General features: G+C 43.0%; 1 protein-coding gene across 1 annotated transcript in view; it reads right to left on the bottom strand.

Annotated features, from left to right (window-relative positions):
- The window catches only part of LOC126234571 (uncharacterized), a 257,630-nt gene that overhangs the window by 27,648 nt on the left and 204,050 nt on the right, over positions 1-25,932 (bottom strand). The window contains exons 2-4 of the mRNA XM_049943279.1: positions 24,268-24,479; positions 5,079-5,214; positions 4,840-4,973 (exon numbers count right to left, since the gene is read on the bottom strand). Of these exons, the coding sequence (XP_049799236.1) occupies positions 4,840-4,973; positions 5,079-5,214; positions 24,268-24,479 (482 nt within the window). The remainder of the gene's footprint in view (positions 1-4,839; positions 4,974-5,078; positions 5,215-24,267; positions 24,480-25,932) is intronic.

Genomic DNA, 25,932 nt, shown 5'->3' with positions numbered 1-25,932 from the left:
TGAAACAGTAAGATCAGATTTCCAAATCTTCTCAGTTAATTTCATGACAGACCTGAAGAGAATGAAACAGATAGATGACAGAATGGTTGAAAATAGGTTGCAAAAAAGAAAATGAATTGTTGCCCGACTGGGTAGACCTTGGAAGGGGCTGATGGATGACATAGGCTGGAACAGGTAACTGCAACAGTAAAGAGTTGGAAGGAGATATTATGATGATTATGATAGTTCTTACGCTATGATATTCAGTCTGTAGTTTGGACCAAGCAGTATAGGATACTAGGGAGATATTTGGAACGAGAATTAGAGTGCAGAAAGAAGAAATGGAAATGTTGAGGTAGACCGATGTTGTTGTTGTTCAGGTCAAGTCTAAGGTCCTGGAAAATTAGTTGAACGGCAGGAATAGTTTTATAAAATGAACATCAAAAGTAAAACAAGGATAACAGAGTGTAGTTGAATTAAGGGAATTGATACTAGAGGAATTATATTAGAAACCGAGGAAGTAAAGGTAGAAGACATGTTTTGTTATTTGTGCAGCAAAACAAGTGATAATGGCAGCAGTATAAAAGGTGTAAACTGTAGATTTCTAGTAAAAAATGCTTTTTGAAAAATTGAATTATGTTAATACATCAAATAAAAATAAATGTTAGCAAGTATTTTCTGGAAGTATTTGTTAGATTGTAGTCTTGTACGGTCATGATACGTAGTAGACGAATGGTGTAGACAAGCAGAGAATAAATGGTTATGAAAAATGTTGCTATAGAAGATAAATATGGTTCCGAATGGAATAGGCCCACCCAATTTTCCTCTAGCGTCGTATTAACTCACATTCGGAAGAACGAAGGTTCAAATACCAGTACGGAATCCAGATTTAGGGTTTTCGTGATTTCTCTAGATCACACCAGGCAAAAGCCGGGTTAGTTCCTTTGAAAATAGCACCGTCGATTTCCTTCCCCATTCCTGAAACACTCCAAGATTGTGCTCGGTCCCTAATGCTTTGATGTCGCGGCATCGGATCCTAATCTTCTTTCATTTCCTCCTTTCTTCATTAGCTATTTGTTCTGTCTATCTGAGCTTCATAATTATTTCGCAACACCATACTTCAATAGTCCCTATTCTCTTCCTGTCTGAAGTCTACGTTTCATATCTGTACAAGGTTACACGTCTGACAAACACCAAACTAAAAGGCTTCCGTACACATAAATTTGTATACGAAATTAACAAATTTCTCCTTTTCAGAAACGCTGTTCTTGTTTATATCCTTTTTACGTTGACCATCCTCAATCATTTTGTTGCCCAAATAGCAAGCTTTTCGTACTACCTTAATCTCTAATTTTATACTCCAATATCCTCAGCATTGCCTGATTTATATCGACTACACTGCATTACTCTATTACTCTTGATTAATATAATTTATTTTCATCTGATTACATGTTTACAGGATGTGATTAGTCCTGTTCAACTGATCTACCAAACTGTTTCCCGTCTCTCACAGAATTATAATGTAATCGGAAAATCTATATAATTTTTATTCTACCTCTTCCTTAATTTTCCCTAGTGTTCTTTACAGCTTGATCGATAGACGGCCTAATCTATCTGACTCCCTTCTTGCCTCCTTTTCATGTCCTTGTAATCTTATGGCTACTGTCTGGTTTCTGTACAAGGTTTAGATGGCCATACACCCCATGTAACTTATCACTGATAAATGTTAAAGTCTGTACTCGAGTCAACATTGTCTAGGTTGTCCAGGTACAGCGGAAGTCAGTGATGCGGAATGTAAAGACGACAAGGGTATCTGGCCAGATGAGTACAGGGTAATATCAACAGCGCAGAAAATGTTACAACGGGAATAGAGTTCGTTGTGAATAGAAAGATAGTTCAGAAAGTGCGTTACCGTGAACAATTAAGTGATATGTTTGTTCTCATGAGTATCGACAGCATAAGAACAACCACAACAATTTTTCAGGTATATACGTCGATGACAAAAGCCGAAGACAAAGACACACAGAAAATACATGAGGATACTCAGCTCTTAATTCACTACGTATCTGGGATTGTAATGCGGCTGTAGGGGCAGGAGTACACGAAAGGGTTACTGGAGAATATGGCGTGCTAATAAGAACGAGAGAGGAGATAGACTAATTGAGTCCTGTAATAAATTTCAACTAGTAATAGCGAGTACTCTGTTGAAGAGTCACAAGAAGAGGGGATATACTTGGGAAAGCCTGGATATTCAGAAAGGGAAGATTACAGTTAGATTACATACTGGATTGTAAGGCGGAACCACGAGCACATTCAGACTCAAATAACGATTTATTACTGATGAAGTGTAGCCTGACGTTTAAGAGATTAATGAGGAAGAATCAGTGTGCAACGAAGTGGGATACGGAAGTGCTAAGGAATGAAGAGATTCGGTTGAAGCTATTTGAGGCTATAGATATTGCAATAAATAACACCTCAGCAGGCAGTTCAGTTGAGGAGGAATGGACATTTCTAAAACCCCGCCATCATAGAAGTGGGGAGGAAAAACATACGTTCAAAGAAGGGTAACTGTTAGGAAATCATTGTTAAGAGAAGAAATACTAAAAATGTACAAAACTTTTCAGGAATATTTAGGAAAACAGAAATATAAATCACTTAGCAATGAAACAAATAGGAAGTGCCAGGAATCTGAGGTGAAACTGCTATGTGAAAAATGTGAAGAAATCGAAAAAGGAATGATTGTTGGAAGGACTGACTCAGCATATAGAAAAGTGAAAACAATCTTCGGTGAAAGTTAGAACAATGGTGCTAACGTTAAGAGTGAAATGGGAAATCCACTATTGAACGCAGAGGAGAGAGAGCAGATAGGTGGAAAGAATACACTAAAAGCCTGTATGCGGGGGAAGACTTGTCTGATGTTGTGACAGAAGAAGAAACAGGAGTGGATAGGGAAGATATAGAGGATCCAGTATTAGAATCAGAATTTAAAAGCACTTTGGAAGATTTAAGATCGAAGAAGGCAGAAGGACGAATAACATTCCATCAGAATTTCTGAAATAATTGGGTGAAGTGACAATAAAACGACTATTCATTTTGATGGGAATAATATTTGATTCTCGCGATACACCATATGACTTTCGGCAAAACTTCGTCCACACGACTCTGCAGACTACAAGAACCGACAAATGCGAAAATTATAATTATATTAATACCTTCAGCTGCTGACGGGCGTTGATGATTATCAACGGGGACAGGTGAAGATGTGTGCCCCAACCGGGACTCGAATCCGGGATCTCCTGCTTCCTTGGCAGACGCTCTATCCATCTGAGCCACCGAGTACACATAGCAGAGCGCGACTGCAGGGAATATCTCGCCCACGCCTCATGCGAGACCCACATTCTCACCTTGTATGTCCACAAGCTACATTCGTAGTGCCTCACCCCAACACACTCATTACTCGTGGAAGACAGTCTTACCAAGTCCCGTAAGAGTTCGGGGAATATGTGTGCATTCGCACAGAAGAAGACGGTCATGGCCGGTATTGCCAGAAGTAAATATTTATATGGATATGGTGTCTATTCTTTTGGACAAGTCCGAAAGAACAGACACCATATCCATATAAGTGCGAAAATTATCGCACAATAAGCTTAACAGCTCAAGCATCCAACTAGCTGAGAGGAAGGGCACACAGAAGTATGGAAACGAAGACTGGCGCTGTGTCAGATGACCATCGGCTTGGCTTTATGAAAGATAAATGTACGAGGGACGAAGTTCTGATGTTGTGGTTGATACTGGAAGCAACCCTGAAGACAAATGAAGACATGTTAGCAGGCTTTGTCGACTTGGCAAAAGCGTTCGAAACTTCAAAATGGTGCAAAAGTTCGAATTTCTAAGCTAAATAGAGGTAAGCTATAGGGAAAGGCAGGTAATATGAAGTGCAACAACCAAGAGGGAACAATAATAGTGGAAGGCCAAGAGCGAAGTGACCAAATTAAAAAGGGTGTAAGACAGGGATGTAGTCTTCCGCCCCTACCGCTCATCGAAAAAGTGATGATGGAAATAAAAGGAAAGTTCAAGAGTGGGATTAAAATTCGAGGAATGAGGAAATCAAAAATAAGGTTTGCTTGTGACGTTGCTATCCTCAGTGAGAGTGAAGAAGAAATTACAGGATCTTCTATATGGAATGAACCGAAGAAAGACGAAATTAGTGAGAAGTAGCAGAAATGAGAACAGCGAGAAAACGTCAGGACGAGAGATCACGAAGCAGGTGATGTTAAGGAATGCTTCTACCTACGCAGCAAAATAACCCATGACTCTCGGAAGAAGGAGGACATAATAAGTAGACTAGCACTGACAAGAAGGGCATTCCCGGACGAGAGAAGCCTAATGTCAAACATAGGCCTTAATTTGACGAAGAAATTTCTGAGAATGCAGCATGGTGTGGCAGTGAAACCTGGACCGAGAGGAAACGGGAACAGAAAAGAATCGAAGCATGTGAGATGTAGTGCTGCACAAAGTTAGTGCATTGATAATGTACGGAGTGAGGAAATTCTCCAGAGAATCGGCGGGGAAAGGAATGTGTGGAAATCACTGACACAAAGAAGGTACATGGTGGTAGGCTAACTGTTAAACATCAGAGAATGCCATTGGGGCAAGATGGGGCTGTAGCGGTTAAAAGCTGTAGGGGAAGACAGAGATTGGAATATACCCAGCAAATAATTGAGGACGTAGTTTGGAAGTGCTGCTCAGGGTTGAGGAGGTGGGCGCAAGAGACGAATTAATGGCGGGCAGAAGACTGCAGACTCAAGAAAATAAAAAAATTTAAGTAATCTGATTTGAGTGTATAATTCCAGTGCTTACCTCTTTATCGTTGATGAACCACTTGATTACGGACGCTGGGTATGACCTTCCCGACGTGCAATTGAGGCTGATCTCGTCACCCACTTGGTACAGCCGTTCTTCTCCGAAGATGTGCGGCCCGTCCTTAGGAAGAGCTGGAGAGACACAAGTATTCTACAGTTGTTGACTGCTGCTGCCGATTGCTCAAGGGAATTCAGCAGCGTTAAGGTGGGTGAGCGCAGAGCGCGTCCGGTACTCACAGACGACCTCCATGTGCGCCTCCTGCTGGGCGGACGCGAACGACGGCGCCTCGGCCGACACCTCACACCGGTACTCGCCAGTCGACTTGAGGTTGACGCTGCGCAGCACCACCTGCTTGTCGTCCGACAGCTGGTTCTGCGGGAACATCAAACACAGTTCAGCCTTGTGGGCGTGGAACGGCTAACCTACGAACTATTCTGCACAGACTTTCTGTAGCTCGCAGGTTCGCCTCGCACTTAGAAGGCGGTTAGAGAGGACACCTGTCCGAAACTTCTCTACTGTCGCACCTGCACCCTGAAGTGCCCATCGCAGTGTACTTCTTTAAGTTGCAAGTGAGTGTGATGGCACTCCTGTTACAAAACTGTGACAGACGTAATTCTCCTATTCAGGAACAGACATGAAACCAATGCCCTTGAAGAAATACAACCATTTATGATACAGATTTAGTTACGACAGAGGGGGTTCGCAGTTTTCAACAATCCTCTTTTGTCATGATACATTTATATCTTAATCAGTACAACGTTTTTATCTATTTCATTTTAAACGTTGAACAGTCGTTGTTAATACATACTTACTTACGCCAAGACACGTTCATGTCATTTATCCATCCTTCTTACATCATCCTCAATTTTGCGCCTTCATACACCTCATTTTGAAAATTTCAGCTACATTTCATTCTGTAAATTATTCTGCTTTTATACGCACTAACGCTTTCATCTTCACTTATGCATTAGTTTATCAAATGGTTCAAATGGCTCTGGGCACTATGGGACATAACTTCTGAGGTCATCAGTCCCCTAGACGTTAAAACTACTTAAACCTAACTAACCTAAGGACATCGCACACATCCATGCCCGCTGCATGTCGTTGCGGTCGCGCGGTTCCAAACTGTAGCGCATAGAACCGCTCTGCCACTCAGGCCGGCAAGAGTTTATCGACAGACTCAAATTCTCACCCCATTTGTCCTTTTTTCTAGTAATTCTTTTAACTTATTTCACACTTTCTGTTACCTAATCTCCCACTTGTAGGCACTAAAACTGCACTGAATTTTACTTTTTTAATTAACATGCGAACCTTATTTCCAGTAGCATGCTATCTGTCGTTTCTAAGATAAAATACCGAATTTTTTTTCATATGATTTACGTTACGTAAATTCACAGATACTGTGATTATTACTATTATTATTATTTGAGTAATTATTTTATATTTTTAAGTATTGTCTGTTTGGTTTACTTAGTTAGTGAGTAATGATGAAATTTTTGTGGATGATTTTTAGATAACTCTCTCAATAATTTTTAGTTTCAAGCATTTTTACCGACGTGAAGGGTTCTATGATCTGTTCTTCGTAGACTTACAAAATGACATCCACTTCTTCCAATAGTTCACCACACAAAATGAATCGTTTTTGATAATTACCCAGCTCATTGAGGGAAAAAGGTAAGGAAGAAGAGAATGAGACTTTTCTCATGCTGTGCTGATCTTCTTGAGTGAATGTCGCACCTTTTTGGTGGATGAGCACTGCCTTCCTTCAAGAATGCTGTTCGATGAATGATCTTGCGATTAGAATAGTGTAATATATGAAGTAGCATGTAGTTGACGACTTTCGTGGTTAATATTCATGAACATAATAGGTTAAAATTATGTAAAAGATGTACTGTTCGTGGTGGAATTTTCGTGTTATTATGTTATGTGTTCGAGGACGCTAAAACAACTACGGTGGCCTGACAACTGTACAGTAACGGCAGCCTAGGAAGTTGGGCGCTGTATTCGCCGAACCGACAGCCAGACCACGCCAGAGGACGAAGTCGTCGGGCCAGCAGATCTGACACAGAATAAATTATAAAACCGTTAGTATGAAAAAGAACTTGTTACTATTGTAATTTTATTCAGTTCATGTCTGTATTCCATTGAAGTCAGTCATTTGATGGAAATGTATACCATACTATGTGTATTCTGAAAATTATCAATAAACCAACGGAGAAGATAATTAGTATGAAAAGAAAAAAAAACCTGCTGTTGGAGATTTTTATTTTCGAAGCTAAAAATGAGAGATAAGTGGTTAAATGATGCATAGCTAAGAAACATTAGAAAAACATATGATTGCTCAGTTTTTCTTCTCTTTTTTGCTTAAGTCGCGTTTAATTTGTTCTCATGATTGAGAGTGAGTTTTTCTGAAAAATGTGGGAATAGTTAAAGTTAATATGAAAATCTTTGACAGTTTTTGAAGTTGGTTGAAAGTTTAATACATAGTGATAAGTGAAATATTTTGACAGCTACGCTACGCGAATCAGAGATATGCTTAACGATTTGCGCGCTTCACTGTTAACTAGTATGCGCAAGCATCTCTGGTTGTCTTGACAACAGAAACTAACTGCAACATATTCGAATACGAAAAGCACCTGGGAACTGGTATTTCCAATTGAATCTATATGACAGAGTAAAAGATATTAGTGCTCGGTTGTCCTTTTCGAAAATACGAGCCGACAAAATATAGAGAATAATACTTCAGAAGAGACAACACTAAATATCGGCCAGTTCATTATAACTGACAGAACTGTCGGACTGATCTGTGGATAAATTTCTGTGGCTAGTACGTGTCCAGGTGTCCGTGCGTCGTAATACGACAGTGCAAAAAGAATAACTAGTCTGATATACACTCCTGGAAATTGAAATACGAACACCGTGAATTCATTGTCCCAGGAAGGGGAAACTTTATTGACACATTCCTGGGGTCAGATACATCACATGATCACACTGACAGAACCACAGGCACATAGACACAGGCAACAGAGCATGCACAATGTCGGCACTAGTACAGTGTATATCCACCTTTCGCAGCAATGCAGGCTGCTATTCTCCCATGGAGACGATCGTAGAGATGCTGGATGTAGTCCTGTGGAACGGCTTGCCATGCCATTTCCACCTGGCGCCTCAGTTGGACCAGCGTTCGTGCTGGGCGTGCGGACCGCGTGAGACGACGCTTCATCCAGTCCCAAACATGCTCAATGGGGGACAGATCCGGAGATCTTGCTGGCCAGGGTAGTTGACTTACACCTTCTAGAGCACGTTGGGTGGCACGGGATACATGCGGACGTGCATTGTCCTGTTGGAACAGCAAGTTCCCTTGCCGGTCTAGGAATGGTAGAACGATGGGTTCGATGACGATTTGGATGTACCGTGCACTATTCAGTGTCCCCTCGACGATCACCAGTGGTGTACGGCCAGTGTAGGAGATCGCTCCCCACACCATGATGCCGGGTGTTGGCCCTGTGTGCCTCGGTCGTATGCAGTCCTGATTGTGGCGCTCACCTGCACGGCGCCAAACACGCATACGACCATCATTGGCACCAAGGCAGAAGCGACTCTCATCGCTGAAGACGACACGTCTCCATTCGTCCCTCCATTCACGCCTGTCGCGACACCACTGGAGGCGGGCTGCACGATGCTGGGGCGCGAGCGGAAGACGGCCTAACGGTGTGCGGGACCGTAGCCCAGCTTCATGGAGACGGTTGCGAATGGTCCTCGCCGATACCCCAGGAGCAACAGTGTCCCTAATTTGCTGGGAAGTGGCGGTGCGGTCCCCTACGGCACTGCGTAGGATCCTACGGTCTTGGCGTGCATCCGTGCGTCGCTGCGGTCCGGTCCCAGGTCGACGAGCACGTGCACCTTCCGCCGACCACTGGCGACAACATCGATGTACTGTGGAGACCTCACGCCCCACGTGTTGAGCAATTCGGCGGTACGTCCACCCGGCCTCCCGCATGCTCACTATACGCCCTCGCTCAAAGTCCGTCAACTGCACATACGGTTCACGTCCACGCTGTCACGGCATGCTACCAGTGTTAAAGACTGCGATGGAGCTCCGTATGCCACGGCAAACTGGCTGACACTGACGGCGGCGGTGCACAAATGCTGCGCAGCTAGCGCCATTCGACGGCCAACACCGCGGTTCCTGGTGTGTCCGCTGTGCCGTGCGTGTGATCATTGCTTGTACAGCCCTCTCGCAGTGTCCGGAGCAAGTATGGTGGGTCTGACACACCGGTGTCAATGTGTTCTTTTTTTCATTTCCAGGAGTGTATTTTTCGAGAGTGACATTTCAACGCTAATGATCCTGATTGCAAAATGAAGTCATCTGAGTGCGTAATGAGGCATCAAACTCATCCAAGATTACAATAACAATTTGTTTTACAGACCTTTGATGGATAGCGTAAAATATACCGAACATAAATGAAATCATTTCTTAGGAAAGAATATTCACTATCAGTGGTTCCATAGAAGTTTAGCTAAAGACGCTTCTCTCTTATACAATTTTTCAGGATTATTAGTGGAAACAAATCTGTTTCACGTTACACATTTGACAAGAAATTCTGAGATTTTTTTTTTTTTTTTTTTTTTTTTTTGCCAAATTCAGTTCGGAAAGACAAACTGCCTGTTGATTTCTGTCTCACGTTCTTCGGCCGACGTTTGTATGATGGTTTATTGATGTTTCGCCAGCACTAGTAGCTGATATTTGTCAGAGCTTCACCCTCCATTGCCGATGGCTGAAGTCCAGCTCGTGGCCGTAAATTATACAGGGTGTCTCAGAAGGAATAGTCAACTTTCAAGGACATGATAGGAACGAATATTAGTAGTATAAAGGTCTACTGAACATGAGTTCTAAAATACATACTTCAAGTGCTGTCCCTGTTTTGGGAAGAGGTAGTATGGACTAAAACAAGAAAAAGTTGACTAGTAAACATTGGCTCTAAAATGTCTGCCTTAAGAGCTACGAGCATTTGTTCAGTAAAAAAAAAATCGTACAGCATTTCCCTTGTGGGGAATTTGACCGCCCGGTGCAAGTCTTTTGAGTTGACGCCATTTCGGCGACTTGTGCGTCACTGATGATGATATGATGATGACGCACACACCGACACGGCAGGGAATCAAACCCGTTTCCCTGAGATCGAGACTCAGCATGCTAATCTCAAGAACACGAGCTGCTGACACTTGTTCCGTAGAATACATGTGTTGTACGTTAACGAAGATGAACAAGTGCTCATAGTTCTTAAGGTGTTCATGTTAGAACCGTCGTTAACTGCACTATTTTTTTTCTTGTTTTGATCGATACTACCATCTCTCAAGAGATGCAATAGAAGAGATCTAAGATGAAGAGATGCTGTTAGCTCCCGAGCCATACATATTCGTTTCGGACGATCGTTCCTGCCATATCCCTGAACATTGACAAGTCCTCCTGGGACACCCTATATGTCCTTAACGTGCCAGTGTCTGATGGCTTTTCTCTGGTCATTACTGATGTGGCTCTTCCCTCACTATCTGAAACGGTCGTTCGCTGCAGAAAAATCACCGAACACACGTTAGCCGAAAACCCCGTGAAAGAAACCAAGAGTCAGTTTGCCAACAAGTGGTCACGAAAGCCTCAATAATTTTGTATTGCTTCGGAATGTTGTTTAAAAGTGCTGCGATGGCCTTGAAAATTGTGAACATAAATTTTTCTGGGAATAAAAAATTAAATTATGAATAAGGGTAGAGTTTACCACTTTTCAATAACGTTTCCAACACCAAGCCGTTTAGAGTTCACCCACAAGTTGTCCAGAATCTTTGCAAAGATCATTTTATAAATGACAGGACTAGGGGGCGGGAATAGCGAAATATCAGCTTACAGAGAGAACTACAAGCTAAGATGGACCCCAATGCACTTACTTTTGAATACATTGTGGTAGAAAACAGTGATCAGTGTTATTACTAACATTTAGTTTCAAAAACAGTCTTGATCACAAATTATTTATTCCGGTGACTAGTGAGTAGTGAGCAGTGATTTAACACTAGAAGGAGGTTCTTGCCCATTGGTCTGAATATTACCACACTTGTGGTCAAAACCGGTCACCGGAATAAATAATTTGTGATCAAGACTGTTTTTATAGTAAATATTACCCTAATGTACATTCTAGTAAGTGATATGCCCTTGTAAGATCAGGTGCTTCTTTTAAAAATGAAAACCTTATAGTCCTACACGTAAGTAAAACTTCAGCCTTAGTTATTATCTTCATTTACGTAGAAGACAGTGTTGTAAAACGAAGGAATGTTTTTGAAACATACCACATCGCACATGTAAAAAGGTTCTCAAGGTTCCAGCCGCGTCAAGTGGATAAAAACACACTGCACTCGGCTAGAAGCTCGAGATCAGCATACTGTGAAGCCATGTTTTCGTAACTCATATTAAAGTTTCTTGCCTGTGGCCATTAGTTTGTTTTCAGTTGATCTACATGTGCCACTTCTATATTTTACCTTCTTAATACTATACCCAAATAAGTTGCAGTGTAAAGACATTGCAAAAAGTTATAGAAAAAAGACGAGAGTTCAATAGGGAAACCCATTTCGCTTTTGTGGACTCTGAGAAAGCTTCCGATAATTCTAATAGGGAAATACTATGGAATATCATGGCTGAGCGAGGTTAACCATCTCACCCCATGAATGCTATTAAGATTCTACATACAAACATCGAAATTATTTTAGATGTTGGAAATATAACAAAGCCAATCAACACAAATGAAGGAGTAGGACAAGCATGCTCTATTTCTCCAACACACTTCAGTATTTACTCAAATAGAAAGTGTTGAAAATAAACACAGCTCTTATAGATCGTGACACTATACTAAATGCAATTTTATATGCAGATGACTAAATTATTATTACAGAAAATTAAGGTGACACTCAGTTAGCAGTCTATAAGATGCAGCAAATAGCCTCAGATTACAACCTAACATTGTCGGTACAAAAAACGAAAGTGATGGCATTTCAGAGCAGAGTACCAGTAAGGTCTAAAATAGTCTTGAATAATAAAATCTTGGAGCAAGTAAAGCATTTTAAATATCTAGAATGCGAGAGCGTATACGAATATAACCATGACATGGAACAAAATTAAACAAATTTATTTCAGTATGTGAAAGTATCGTAAAATGTTTGCAGAATAAAGCTATGAAAGAAAACCCGGTTGAAGTTTTATAAAAAATAGCAGTATGAACCCGTGCTTAAGGGAGTGAAGCATGGACATCAACAAGACACAAAGAATGTAGAATACAGGCTCAAGAAATGAGATTTATAAGGAGAATAGAAGGATGTACAGGGTAAGAACTAAAAAGGAATGAGTATATAAGGAAATATTTAGGAAAATAGGAGATAATAGAAGAAACATGTAGACCGATGGGTGAAGAAATGTTCCCCGTAAAGGCTGTAAATTATAAATACACTGCAAGTAAAGCTGTAAGAAGACCACGCAAAAGATTGTTACCGTAACAAACAATCTGCTTATTAAATAAAATGAAGAAGAAGAAGACAATGAACACTTTACCCGAGGAAACTCCATGATAATATTGCACGTCCGCGGGAATTTTAACGGCTGTAGTTTCTACTTGCTTCCAGTCGTTTGCAGCATCTACATACCAAGGCATTGTTGGCTTACATGATATAAAAGCTCTCTCCCCTGTCCCACCCTCCACCACCATCCCCACACGACCACAGAAAAATTACCTTGCCGCGGCAAGGTGCGTTTTAACATAAATCTAAGCATGCTGACGAAATACGAAGTGCAGTAGTTAGACATGTATGTGAAAACAACCTACAACAAAAGTCGAAATCTGTAATTCGAATACGCATTAAACTTGCGTAAAGGGTAAGCGTCTTTTTTATTAATCTTACGGAAACAGATCATTCAGTCATCCAGACTATTGCCCTTAATAGTAGTGTAAGGGTTGTTAGCTGTCTGCTGGTACCATATGTTAATTTGGCCTTGTTTTATGATAGCACTTTTTACTTTTTATTTACTTATTCAACGTTATCTCATAAGTCTGTACAGATTTTCAAACACACCGCATTAGTTTTACTCATAGTTGCTCAAGAAATGTCAATAATTTTAACACAATGAGATATAATAAAATGGTAGTAATAGCATAAAAATTTGTAATGAATAACGGTACTGACTAGGAACAAATATGTTGTAACAGCAGAACAAAACAGATGAAGCTAATAATAATATTAATTATAACAAAAATAACACTAAATAAATTTATACATGTTTGACAGTGATACTTGCTGTAATAGCGAGCCACGAGGGAAAGAAATTTAAACAGACAAAAGCCAACTAAGAATTCTGGGAAATGAGGAGGATCGGGCTGGAATGAAAGATTTTTACGCCGATAATCATTTGACAACGTTAACTGGAATAATCTCTTTCAAATTCTGAAGGTGGCAGGGGTAAAATACAAGGAGCGAAAGGCTATTTACAATTTGTACAGAAACCAGATGGCAGTTATAAGAGTCGAGGGGCATGAAAGGGAAGCAGTGGTTGGGAAAGGAGTGAGACAGGGTTGTAGCCTCTCCCCGATGTTATTCAATCTGTATATTGAGCAAGCACTAAAGGAAACAAAAGAAAAATTCGGAGTAGGTATTAAAATTCATGGAGAAGAAGTAAAACCTTTGAGGTTCGCCGATGACATTGTAATTCTGTCAGAGACAGCAAAGGACTTGGAAGAGCAGTTGAACGGAATGGACAGTGTCTAGAAAGGAGGATATAAGATGAACATCAACAAAAGCAAAACGAGGATAATGGAATGTAGTCAAATTAAATCGGGTGATGCTGAGGGGATTAGATTAGGAAATGAGACACTTACAGTAGTAAAGGAGTTTTGCTATTTAGGGAGAAAAATAACTGATAATGGTCGAAGTAGAGAGGATATAAAATGTAGACTGGCAATGGCAAGGAAATCGTTTCTGAAGAAGAGAAATTTGTTAGCATCGATTATAGATTTAAGTGTCAGGAAGTCGTTTCTGAAAGTTCAAGAAAGTGGTTCAAATGGCTCTGAGCACTATGGGACTCAACTGCTGAGGTCATAAGTCCCCTAGAACTTAGAACTACTTAAACCTAACTAACCTAAGGACAACACACACATCCATTCCCGAGGCAGGATTGGAACCTGCGACCGTAGCGGTCGCGCGGTTCCAGACTGTAGCGCCAGAACCGCTTGGCCACCAGCGGCCGGCGTTTCTGAAAGTATTTGTATGGAGTGTAGCCATGTATGGAAGTGAAACATGGACGATAACCAGTTTGGACAAGAAGAGAATAGAAGCTTTTGAAGTGTGGTGCTACAGAAGAATGCTGAAGATAAGGTGGGTAGATCACGTAACTAATGTGGAGGTATTGAATAGGATTGGGGAGAAGAGAAGTTTGTGGCACAACTTGACTAGAAGAAGGGATCGGTTGGTAGGACATGTTTTGAGGCATCAAGGGATCACAAATTTAGCATTGGAGGGCAGTGTGGAGGGTAAAAATCGTAGAGGGAGACCAAGAGATAAATACACTAAGCAGATTCAGAAGGATGTAGGTTGCAGTAGGTACTGGGAGATGAAGAAACTTGCACAGGATAGAGGAGCATGGAGAGCTGCATCAAACCAGTCTCAGGACTGAAGACCACAACAACAACAATCATAAAAAGAACTACACCCAAAAGACCCGACCGATCCACTACAAGTTGGATGGGTATGTTGCACACCATCAGCTGTACCAATGAATACATCTGCACGCACCGAGAGTAGTTGAGGCCGTAATGTCGTGCCCATTGGTTGATACAGCTTCACTTGACCATCCCAGGGATAATCACTGTGGCCAGACGACTAGCTGGACACTGGGTTGCATAGCTACACATGTACAATAAGGGTTACATCGTGCGACCTTGTGAGGCTGAGTGGCCGGCTTGTGGCCGAGCGGTTCTAGGCGCTTCAGTCTGGAACCGCGCGACCACTACGGTCGCAGGTTCGAATCCTGCCTTGGAAATTGATGTGTGTGATATCCCTAGCTTAGTTAGGTTCAAGTAGTTCTAGGGGACTGATGAACTCAGATCTTATGTCCCATAGTGCTCAGAGCCATTTGAACCATTTTTGAGGCTCAGTGGTCCTGTTGTCGTAATGTGCACCACATTGGTAGCACAGACACCATCATTCTTGTGCCTGTCGGCAGTGGATACAAGATGACTGGCATGCATGACGCGTAGGATCTGGACGTCCGATACACCCCAAAAGGAGGATCGACCTACTGATCGTCCACCGAACGCGAACAGATACAACGGTAACGATAGGAGCCATCCAGCGCTCTCTCCTGCCTTCTATACAACAGCGCGTAAGTGATAATACCATTGGAAGTTTGCTGCATAACGCAGGGCTCGTCGCACGCCAACCGTTACAATGTCGACCACTCACACCAGGGCATCGCTGCACTCGCCTCGCGTGTCATTGACAACTACGGAAACATAGCCCTGCAGACTGGCAGCAGGCAATCTTTAGTGACGAGTCTTACTTCTGTGGTGACTGGAGGTGGAGATTAAAATGTGTGTGTTCAAATGTTTGTGACTTCCTAAGGGACCAAATTGCTAAGGTCATCCATCTCTAGACTTACACACTACTTAAACTACCTTAAACTAACTTATGCTAATAACAACATACACACCCGTGCCCGAGGGAGGACTCGAATCTCCCGCTGGAGGGGCCACGCAATCCGTAACATGGCGGCTTAAACCGCGTGGAGGGGCCGCGACGTAGAGTGGAGAGCGCTACGAAAAGTGGTCTCACATCACACGTCCCGCCACCCTGGTGCTCGTTCACCGTTAGTGTCCCTAATGAGTTCCGTGACGGCTGCATAGTACTGCCATTCGTGAACGCCCTGTTCCAAAAGGACTATATCCGTCGTCATACCGCTGCCACCTCCCGAGAACGGCTTGCTGCTATCGACACGTTACCATAGGCAGCGCATTGCTCGATGCTTCCTCGATCGAGAATGTGTGCGATGCCGTGGAGTGTTCCATAAGGGCTCCACTTCAACCACCCAGTCTGAGGGGACTGCGCACTCAGTTGCAAGGATCATGGCAGCACACCCGAGACCTATACAACTGCATGCCGCGACATCTGGGCGCTTGTGTTCACAAATGTGGGTAGTGGGTGGGAGACAACGCCTTACTAACACCTACGTTTTGTGGCCGTGTAGTGCAGTGATTGTTGGTCCTTCAAAGGTTTTTCATTAAATTTCTTTCTTTGGCCTTTCGGTTACAAGGTCCATACTTCCAAAAACGCTTATCCAGGGTGTAAATTTTAAGTTGGAAAACCAGAATAACTAGAAAATAAGTTTCACACGAAAAAATGTGTAGTATCCAAAGGTGATCTTTCGAGGATGACATCTGCTAGTGCTAAAATTATCCCTGTGGTAGGGTGGGAGGCGACTTAAAATTTCAAACATTTGTTTTGATTCTTGGTAGTTGGCGCTGTAATTCAAGATAATCCATGTTCTCATTTTTGCGTAGAAAATTGTTACGGATAAATAGAAAATACTTATTTACTTCGTAAATTGTGATTCACTAAAACTAAAACTCTCCCTCTCTTCCCATAGGGTGGTGTTTCAGAGAGATGGATTTGAGTTTTACAAATGTTGAACCAAATATTAATCATCCGAATCAGTGGAAAAAATTAATATGTGGGTCAACTTTTGTGAAACACTAATTCCTCTCCCTCAAACACCACCATATGGGGAGAAAGGGAGAATTTTAGTTTTAGTGAATCAAAATTTATGAAGTAAATACACTACTGGCCATTAAAATTGCTACACTAAGAAGAAATGCAGATGATGAACGGGTATTCATTGGACAAATACATAATACTAGAACAGACATATGATTTCATTTTCAATCAAATTTAGGTGAATAGATCTTGAGAAATCAGTACCCAGAACAACCACCTCTGGCCGTAATAACGGCCTTGATACGAGTGGGCATTGAGTCAAACAGACCTTGGATGGCGTGTACAGGTACAGCTGCGCATGCAGATTCAACACGAGGCCACGGTTCATCAAGTGTAGTGACTGGCGTATTGTGACGAGCTAGTTAAAAAAATGCTTCAAACGGCTCTGAGCACTATGGGACTTAACATCTGTGGTCATCAGTCCCCTAGAAATTAGAACTACTTAAACCTAACTAACCTGAGGACATCACACACATCCATGCCCGAGGCAGGATTCGAACCTGCTACCGTAGGAGTCGCGCGGTTCCGGACTGAGCGGACGAGCTAGTTGCTCGGCCACCATTTACCAGACGTTTTCAATTGGTGAGAGATCGGGAGAATGTGCTGGCCAGGGCAGAAGTCGAACATTTTCTGTATCCCGAAAGGATACGTGCGGTCGTGCATTATCCTGCTGAAATGTAGGGTTTCGCAGGGATCGAATGTAGGGTAGAGCCATGGTTCGTAACACATCTGAAATGTAATGTCCACTGTTCAAAGTGCCGTCAATGCGAACAAGAGGTGACCGAGAGGTGTAAACAATGGCACCCCATACCATCACGCCTGGTGATACTCCAGTATGGCGATGACGAATACACACTTCCAACGTGCTTTCACAGCGATGTCGCCAAACACGGATGCGACCATCATGATGCTGTAAACAGAACCTTATATTATCCAAAAAATGACGTATTTCCATTCGTGCACCCAGTTTCGTCGTTGAGTTAACCAACGCAGGCGCTCCTGCCTGTGATGCAGCGACAAGGGTAACCGTAGCCATGGTCTCCGAGCTGATAGTCCATTCCGCTGCAAATGTAATCGAACAGTTCGTGCAGATGGTTGTTGTATTACAAACGCCCCCATCTGTTGACTCTGGGATCGAGACGTGGCTGCACAATCCGTTACAGCCATGCGTATAAGATACCTGTCATCTCAACTGCAAGTGATACGAGGCCTTTGGGATCCAGCACGGCGTTCCGTATTACCCTCCTGAACCCACCGATTCCATATTCTGCTAACAGTCATTCGATCTCGACCAACTCGAGCAGACCTTGGATGGCGTGTACAGGTAGGTACAGCTGCGCATGCAGCTTCAACACGATACCACAGTTCATCAAGAGTAGTGGCTGACGAATTGTGACGAGCTAGTTGCTCGGCCACCATTTACCAGACGTCTTCAATTCGTGAGAGATCGGGAGAACGTGCTGGATAGGGCAGCAGTCGAACATTTTCTGTATCCCAAAAGGCCCGTACAGGACCTGCAACGTGTGGTTGTGCATTATCGTGCTGAAATGTAGGGTTTCGCAGGGATCGAATGTAGGGTAGAGCCGGCCGAAGTGGCCGTGCGGTTAAAGGCGCTGCAGTCTGGAACCGCAAGACCGCTACGGTTGCAGGTTCGAATCCTGCCTCGGGCATGGATGTTTGTGATGTCCTTAGGTTAGTTAGGTTTAACTAGTTCTAAGTTCTAGGGGACTGATGACCTCAGCAGTTGAGTCCCATAGTGCTCAGAACCATTTGAACCATTTGTAGGGTAGAGCCATGGTTCGTAACACATCTGAAATGTAACGTCCACTGTTCCAAGTGCCGTCAATGCGAACAAGAGGTGACCGAGAGGTGTAAACAATGGCATCCCATACCATCACGCCTGGCGATACTACAGTATGGCGATGACGAATACACACTTCCAACGTGCTTTCACAGCGATGTCGCCAAACACGGATGCGACCATCATGATGCTGTAAACAGAACCTTATATTATCCAAAAAATGACATTTTCCATTCGTGCACCCAGTTTCGTCGTTGAGTTCACCAACGCAGGCGCTCCTGTCTGTAATGCAGCGACAAGGGTAACCGAACCCATGGTCCCCGAGCTGATAGTCCATGCCGCTGCAAATGTCATCGAACAGTTCGTGCAGATGGTTGTTGTATTATAAACGTCCCCATCTGTTGACTCAGCGATCGAGACGTGGCTGCACGATCCGTTACAGCCATGCGGATAAGATGCCTGTCATCCCGACTGCTAGTGATACGAGGCCGTTGGGATCCAGCACGGCGTTCCGTATTACCCTCCTGAACCCACCGATTCCATATTCTGCTAACAGCCATTGGATCTCGACCAACTCGAGCAGACCTTGGATGGCGTGTACAGTTAGGTACAGCTACGCATGCAGCTTCAACACGATACCACAGTTCATCAAGAGTAGTGACTGGCGTATTGTGACGAGCTAGTTGCCCGGCCACCATTTACCAGACGATTTCAATTGGAGAGAGATCGGGAAACTGTGCTGGCCATGTCGCGATACGATAAACCGCAATCGCGAAAGGGTACAATCCGACCTTTATCAAAGTCGGAAACGTGATGGTACTCATTTCTCCTTCTTACACGAGGCATCACAACAACGTTTCACCAGGCAACGACGGTCAACTGCTGTTTTTGTATGAGAAATCGGTAGGAAACTTTCCTCATGTCAGCACGTTGTAGGTGTCGCCACCGGCGCCAACCTTGTGTGATGTTCTGAAAAGCTAATCATTTGCATATCACAGCATCGTCCTCCTGTTGGTTAAATTTCGCGTCTGTAGCACGTCATCTTCGTGGTGTAGTAGTTTTAATGGCGGGTAGTGGAAGTACTTTTTATTTATCTGTAAACATTATCCACGTACAAATGAGAACATGGATTTCTTGAATTACAGTGCCAACCACCAAGAATCAAAACAGATGTTTAAGACAAACGGGGATTCCCGTTCGAAATTTTAAAGTTGATTTCCGCCCCACACTCAGGGGGTTGGGGTGGTGGGATAATTTTAGCACCAGCAGATGTCGCTCTCGAAAATAATCACCTTTGGAGTCTACACATTTTTTCGTGTGATGCTTCTTTTTCTAGTTACTCTGGATTGTCAACTGAAAAATTTCACCCTGGATAGTGCCAGAGAAACATAGTTGCAAAAAAGCGAAATAGCACAAAATTACGAAGTTAACATACAAACACACTCTTAAAGTAAAATAAAAGCGCAGTTATACAAACACCAGACAGTCGGCGGCAGTGATGACTATGACATTGGAGCAGAATTACAAACAGCAATATACATCAACATTATGACAAACATGCATATGCTCTTATGCTAAAAGACAAAACATGAACGGGCAAACACCGTATAATATATAATAAGTATAACAATGGCTGAAGTACAAAATTGCAAATACTATTACAAACCAATATGAGAAATGTAGCATACAGGCAGACGTACTTAACGTAAAAGAAAAACGAAGAATCTTAGACACAATACAACCAACGTTATGTACAACAGTGCCAGTAGAACAGTGACATAAGATGCAGAAGAGAGCAATAATCTACATCTGCATCTACGTACATACTCGGCAAGCCATCTGACGGTGTTTGGTGGACGGTACCTTGAGGACTTCTGTCGGTTCTCCCTTCTATTCCAGTCTCGTATTGTTCGTGGAAAGAAGGATTGTAGGTATGCCTCTGTGTGGGCTCTAATCTCTCTGATTTTATCCTCATGGTCTCTTCGCGAGATATACGTAGGAGGGAGCAATATACAGCTTGACTCTTCGGTGAAGGTATGTTCTCGAAACTTCAACAAAAGCCCGTACCGAGCTACTGAGCGTCTCTCCTGCAGAGTCCTCCACTGGAGTTTATCTATCATCTCCGTAACGCTTTCGCGATTACTAAATGATCCTGTGACGAAGCGCGCTGCTCTCCCTTGGATCTTCGCTATCTCTTCTATCAACCCTGTCTGGTACGGATCCCACACTGCTGAGCAGTATTCAAGCAGTGGGCGAACAAGTGTACTGTAACCTACTTCCTTTGTTTTCGGATTGCATTTCCTTAGGATTCTTCTAATGAATCTCAATCTGGCATCTGCTTTACCGACGATCAACTTTATATGATCATTTTAAATCTCTCCTAATGCGTACTCCCAGATAATTTATGGAATTAACTGAATAATGAAAGTTTAAAGAACAAATGGAAGTCTGTACACAAATTAAAACGCAAAATTACGCATGCGATTAAGAACCGCGCTGATGCCATATGAAAATGAAGATCTTGGCAACTCATAAATTGAATTTTGATACCGGTGGCATTCATATAGTCTGTGGGCAAGTTATATTTATCAAAACGGTAGAGAAAAGAGGAGCATTTGTGGGGAAGGGGTAAACTTTCCAACCAATTTCTTATACAAGTGTGATCGTTCAGTCATGTACTTGGAACATGCCAATACGATGTGGTTCTGATCCGCTACTCCCGTTGTGTCCTTATAGCAGTGTCCTGACGTGAAAATATTCAACCGATACAGGTGCACGGGGTAACACGCAAGTCATAGCCTTTTGCGAATGATAGAAGTCATGTGACGTCTACGAAGTTGCACCGAGGCAAAACATGGCCGCCAGACGACCGCCCTTAAGTGCTGAGGGACATGCCATTCACAGTTACAAGCGTGATAAGCAGCCTTTCGTATCGTCGATATGAAATCCTTATAGGGGACTTCAAAAAATGGCTCTGAGCACTATGTGACTTAACATCTGAGGTCTTCAGTCGCATAGAACTTTGAACTACTTAAACCTAACTAACCTAAGGAAAGCACACACATCAATGTAAGAGGCACGATTCGAACCTGCGACCGTAGTGGTCGCGTGGTTCCAGACTGAAGCGCCTAGAACCGCTGAGCCACAGCGGCTAACTTACAAGGGACTGTTGTTGGGCGTAACTGGCCTGCTGTAATACTCCTATTGCCAAGGCGGTCAACAGTTTCATTATCAAGAATGCCATTATGTCTAATCCGCAGTAATCTGAAGTGAATTTCAAAGGTCTGCGCATCTCTAGTGGCTGCTAAGACGTCAAGAACACATCTCTTGGTCTTTTTATGGAAAGCGGGATGCTGCAATTTTTGCAGCCCACTTTTAGAGTCTTTAAGTATCAGGAATAACGTGAATGTGTGGGTACTATAATGAATAGGTTCCCTGATAGCCAGTAGCTCCGTCATGTAGAGACAAGATTCAGGTGGACATGTAAGCATTTGGCAGACACCACCAGAAGGGCTAAAGAAGGCGTATCCCACATCACCTTCACATTTAGAACCGTCCTTATAGATATGAGCATATTGCGGTCATTGCATGCTGAGAAAATACTCCTCGTCGCGAGTGATGTTCTCCTTTCGAAATCCTTCAAAGCTGAATGTGTAACCACTTCATATGTGTAACCTGCCTACTTGCCAACAATGGTCGTAATCTGTCTTAAGCTTTTGGATGCAACTCTTTTGACGATCGCTGTACTTGTAACAAAATAACGAGCATGTACAAGACCGAATGCGCACGTTACTGTCGTTTTATTAGATGTGTCATTAACTGTCTTGTGAAGCTGGGGCTGTTATTCAGATCTCCGATGTAAATGTAGGAGGTCATTCGAGAGACAGGTCCCTGCTGCAGAAAAGGACATGGAGAAAGTGGCTGATTGATGGTGTGAGACAGAGATGACTTACCTCTGATGGTAAGTGACACATGGTACAGGGAATGGCAATTGAATCTCAATGCAGACAAGTGTGATGTGCTGAGAATACATTGAAAGAAAGATCCTTTATCATTTAGCTACAATTTAGCAGGTCAGCAACTGCAGGCAGGTAATTCCATAAATTATCTGGGAGTAGACATTAGGAGTGATTTAAAATGGAATGATCATATAAAGTTGATCGTCGGTAAAGCAGATGCCAGACTCAGATTCATTGGAAGAATCGTAAGGAAATGCAATCCGAAAACAAAGGAAGTAGGTTACAGTAACCTTGTTCGCCCACTGCTTGAATATTGCTCACCAGTGTGGGATCCGTAACAGATACGGTAGATAGAAGAGATAGAGAAGATCCAAGGGAGAGCAGTGCGCTTCGTTACAGGATCATTTAGTAATCGCGAAAGCGTTACAGAGATGATAGATACACTCAAGCGGAAGACTTTGCAGGAGAGACGCTCAATAGCTCGGTACGGGGTTTTGTTTGAAGTTTCGAGAACATACCTTCACCGAGGAGTCAAGCAGTATATTGCTCCCTCCTACGTATAACTCGTGAAGACACCGTGAGGACAAAATCAGAGAGCTTAGAGCCCACACAGAGGCATACCGACAATCTTTCTTTCCACGAACAATGTTTTTGTTGTGGTGTCTTCAGTCCTGAGACTGGTTTGATACAGCTCTCCATGCTACTCTATCCTGTGCAAGCTTCTTCATCTCCCAGTACCTACTGCAGCTTACATCCTGCTGAATCAGTTTAGTGTATTCATCTCTTGGTCTCCCATTACAATTTTTACCCTCCACGCTTCCCTCCAATACTAAATTGGTGATCCCTTGATGCCTCAGAACATATCCAACCAACCGATCCCTTCTTCTAATCAAGTTGTGCCACAAACGTCTCTTCTCCCCAATCCCATTCAATACCTCCTCATTAGTTATATGATCTACCCATCTAATCTTCAGCATTCTTCTGTAGCACCACATTTCGAAAGCTTCTCTTTAGTCCAAACTAGTTATCGTCCATGTTTCACTTCCATACATGGCTACGCTCCATACAAATACTTTCGGAAATGACTTCCTGACACTCAAATCTATACTCGATGTTAACAAATTTCTCTTCTTCAGAAACGCTTTCCTTGCCATTGCGTGTACATTTTACATCCTCTCTACTTCGACCATCATCAGTTATTTTGCTCCCCAAATAGCAAAACTCCTTTACTACTTTAAGTGTCTCATTTTCTAATCTAATTCCCTCAGCATCACCCGACTTAATTCGACTACATTCCATTATATATTCCATCATACCACGAACAATACGAAACTGGAATAGAAGGGAGAACCGATAGAGGTACTGAATGTACCCTCCGCCACACCCCGTCAGATGGCTTGCGGAGAATGGATGTAGATGTAGTTGCAGAATGGGTGTTTCTGCTGTGGTGTTTCCCAGACGGAGAAAAAGCGGATGGGGAGGGGTTGAGGGCGAGAGAGGGAGGCAGAGGGGAGAGGAGAAAGAGAAAGAGAAAGAGAGAGAGAGAGAGAGAGAGAGGAGGGGGGAGAGAGAGAGTTTATTTTGAAGTCAATCGACAAACCTTACAGGGGCACGGTCACCCTGATAATCTCTGGCCCCCTCCCCCATAAAAAAAGTTCTGTATCGGCCCCATATATGAGGGTCTGTATACGTTGTCACCCCTCCCATCTGTACAGTTGAGGCAGACAAGGCATCGCACCATGACGAGTGCCATGATTTGTGAGGGGTCTTCTTCAGAATGGCTACACATTTTTCTGGGAATTTTAGGCGAATCTTCCTTTTTTTCCTGTCAAGGAGGAATCGAATTAGTAGTGTAAAAGACAGGGTACTTACGTCGACTTTGACGCCGTCGATCTTGTAGCTGTGCTGCGGCGGGTGGGAGCGCGGCACGTATCGGTAGAACTCCTCGTCGTCCTTGTACCACTTGACGGAGTAGAGCGCGTCGTCCTCCAGGTCGTACAGGCACTGCAGCAGAGCCATGTCGCCGCGCACCTTGTACTGCGGCACGCTCAGCCGGCGCAGCTGCAGCGCGCCCGCCGCCGCCGCTGTGCAACACACGGGCACTCGCTGCATTAATGCCTCCACCACTAATGAGGGGGGCACAAGGGGCAGGGGGGGGGGGAGGCCGATAACTGCTGAGCGCGCGCTGCGTGCGCACTATAGGAGGGTGGCCATTAACGGTCTACCCGCCTGAGTAATGATGCAAGGATGGCAGCGTGTAACGAAACGACAGGTGTTGTTTACTGTCAACTCTGAGTGAATAAACTCCTCCCCGTGACTTTCTGCCGTGCGCCAGCTTGCTCAATGGGAATCATGCGATGTGCTGGGATGGAAGAGTGTATGTAACACTTGGATTCAACTGAATTTGCATGAGAGCTGCTCACACAAGTAACCCCTGCTCCCCTCCTGCCCTTAAACCATCACCTTATCATATGCACAATAGAGAAATGAACTCGGATTTTACAGTTTTAAACATGCTGTTACTCAGCAACCGTATACTAGTTCCAACATAAGATTACACAGCCAACCGGTTGCGTATAACTGGTAGGTACATTGACCTAGGTTTCGACACCTACTAGAGGTGTCTTCATAAGAATGAAATTATGATTAGTCGTAAAATTATATTGCTAAAATACAATAGTCAGAATATAGAGGAGAGCTAAATTCTAACCACTGCATTTTAACAATGTGATTTTACGATTGATCATAGTTTCATTCTGAGGAAGACGTCCCTAGCCGGTGTCGAAACCTAGATCAGTGTATCTACCAGTAATGTGGAATCTGTTGGCTGTGTAATCCTATACTCAACACTAATAGTATTAATAAAACGACCCGGTAGACATGTTGTAAGATGTCCATGAGTAAGGAATTTATTGCTAACGCACTCGAGCAGATGTAATTTCGATCGATTGCTCACGCGCTGCCCGCGATATGTAAGCTACAATAGTAAGCTACAATAGAATCGCAGACCAGAGAGCAGTGTCGGAAGCAGTAGTTGTAGTAGCTCGCAGTCGGGCGGTTGGGTCAGGTCGAGCTGTGTAGCTCACACAGAATACTTGTGTCCTTTATGGAATTGCCAAGGCCGGTCGTGGAGAACGATAGCCATGCCTGAGCGATGCAGTATAAGGTAAAAGCAAAAATTATTATTATTTATTGCCGCACGCATATGTAATTTGCAACAACTCATTTTGTACTATTGTTATATCAAAGTCACATATAAATAATTTTCAATAATAATTTTTCAATAATTATGTTTCTTATAGAGATAACTTTTGACAGTCATTCATCTGAATTTAAAGTTTTTACTAATTTCTCCTATCCATAGTCATGCTAATTATCGTAAATAAAATCAGTTTTTTTATACATAACAAAATCTAGTGGCCAGCATTGCACTGGGCTGTGCCAGAAAAAAAATTTCTTATAGGAGAAGATATATACGTGTTATCCCGCGACATAATTGACGTAATATTCTTCAGTTTATTAAGAATGACTTTTCAG

This window comes from Schistocerca nitens, chromosome 1 (assembly GCF_023898315.1).
Source record: "Schistocerca nitens isolate TAMUIC-IGC-003100 chromosome 1, iqSchNite1.1, whole genome shotgun sequence".
NCBI lineage: Eukaryota > Metazoa > Arthropoda > Insecta > Orthoptera > Acrididae > Schistocerca > Schistocerca nitens.
Note: the sequence above shows the minus strand (reverse complement) of the source record. Positions and strands in the feature narration are given on the sequence as shown.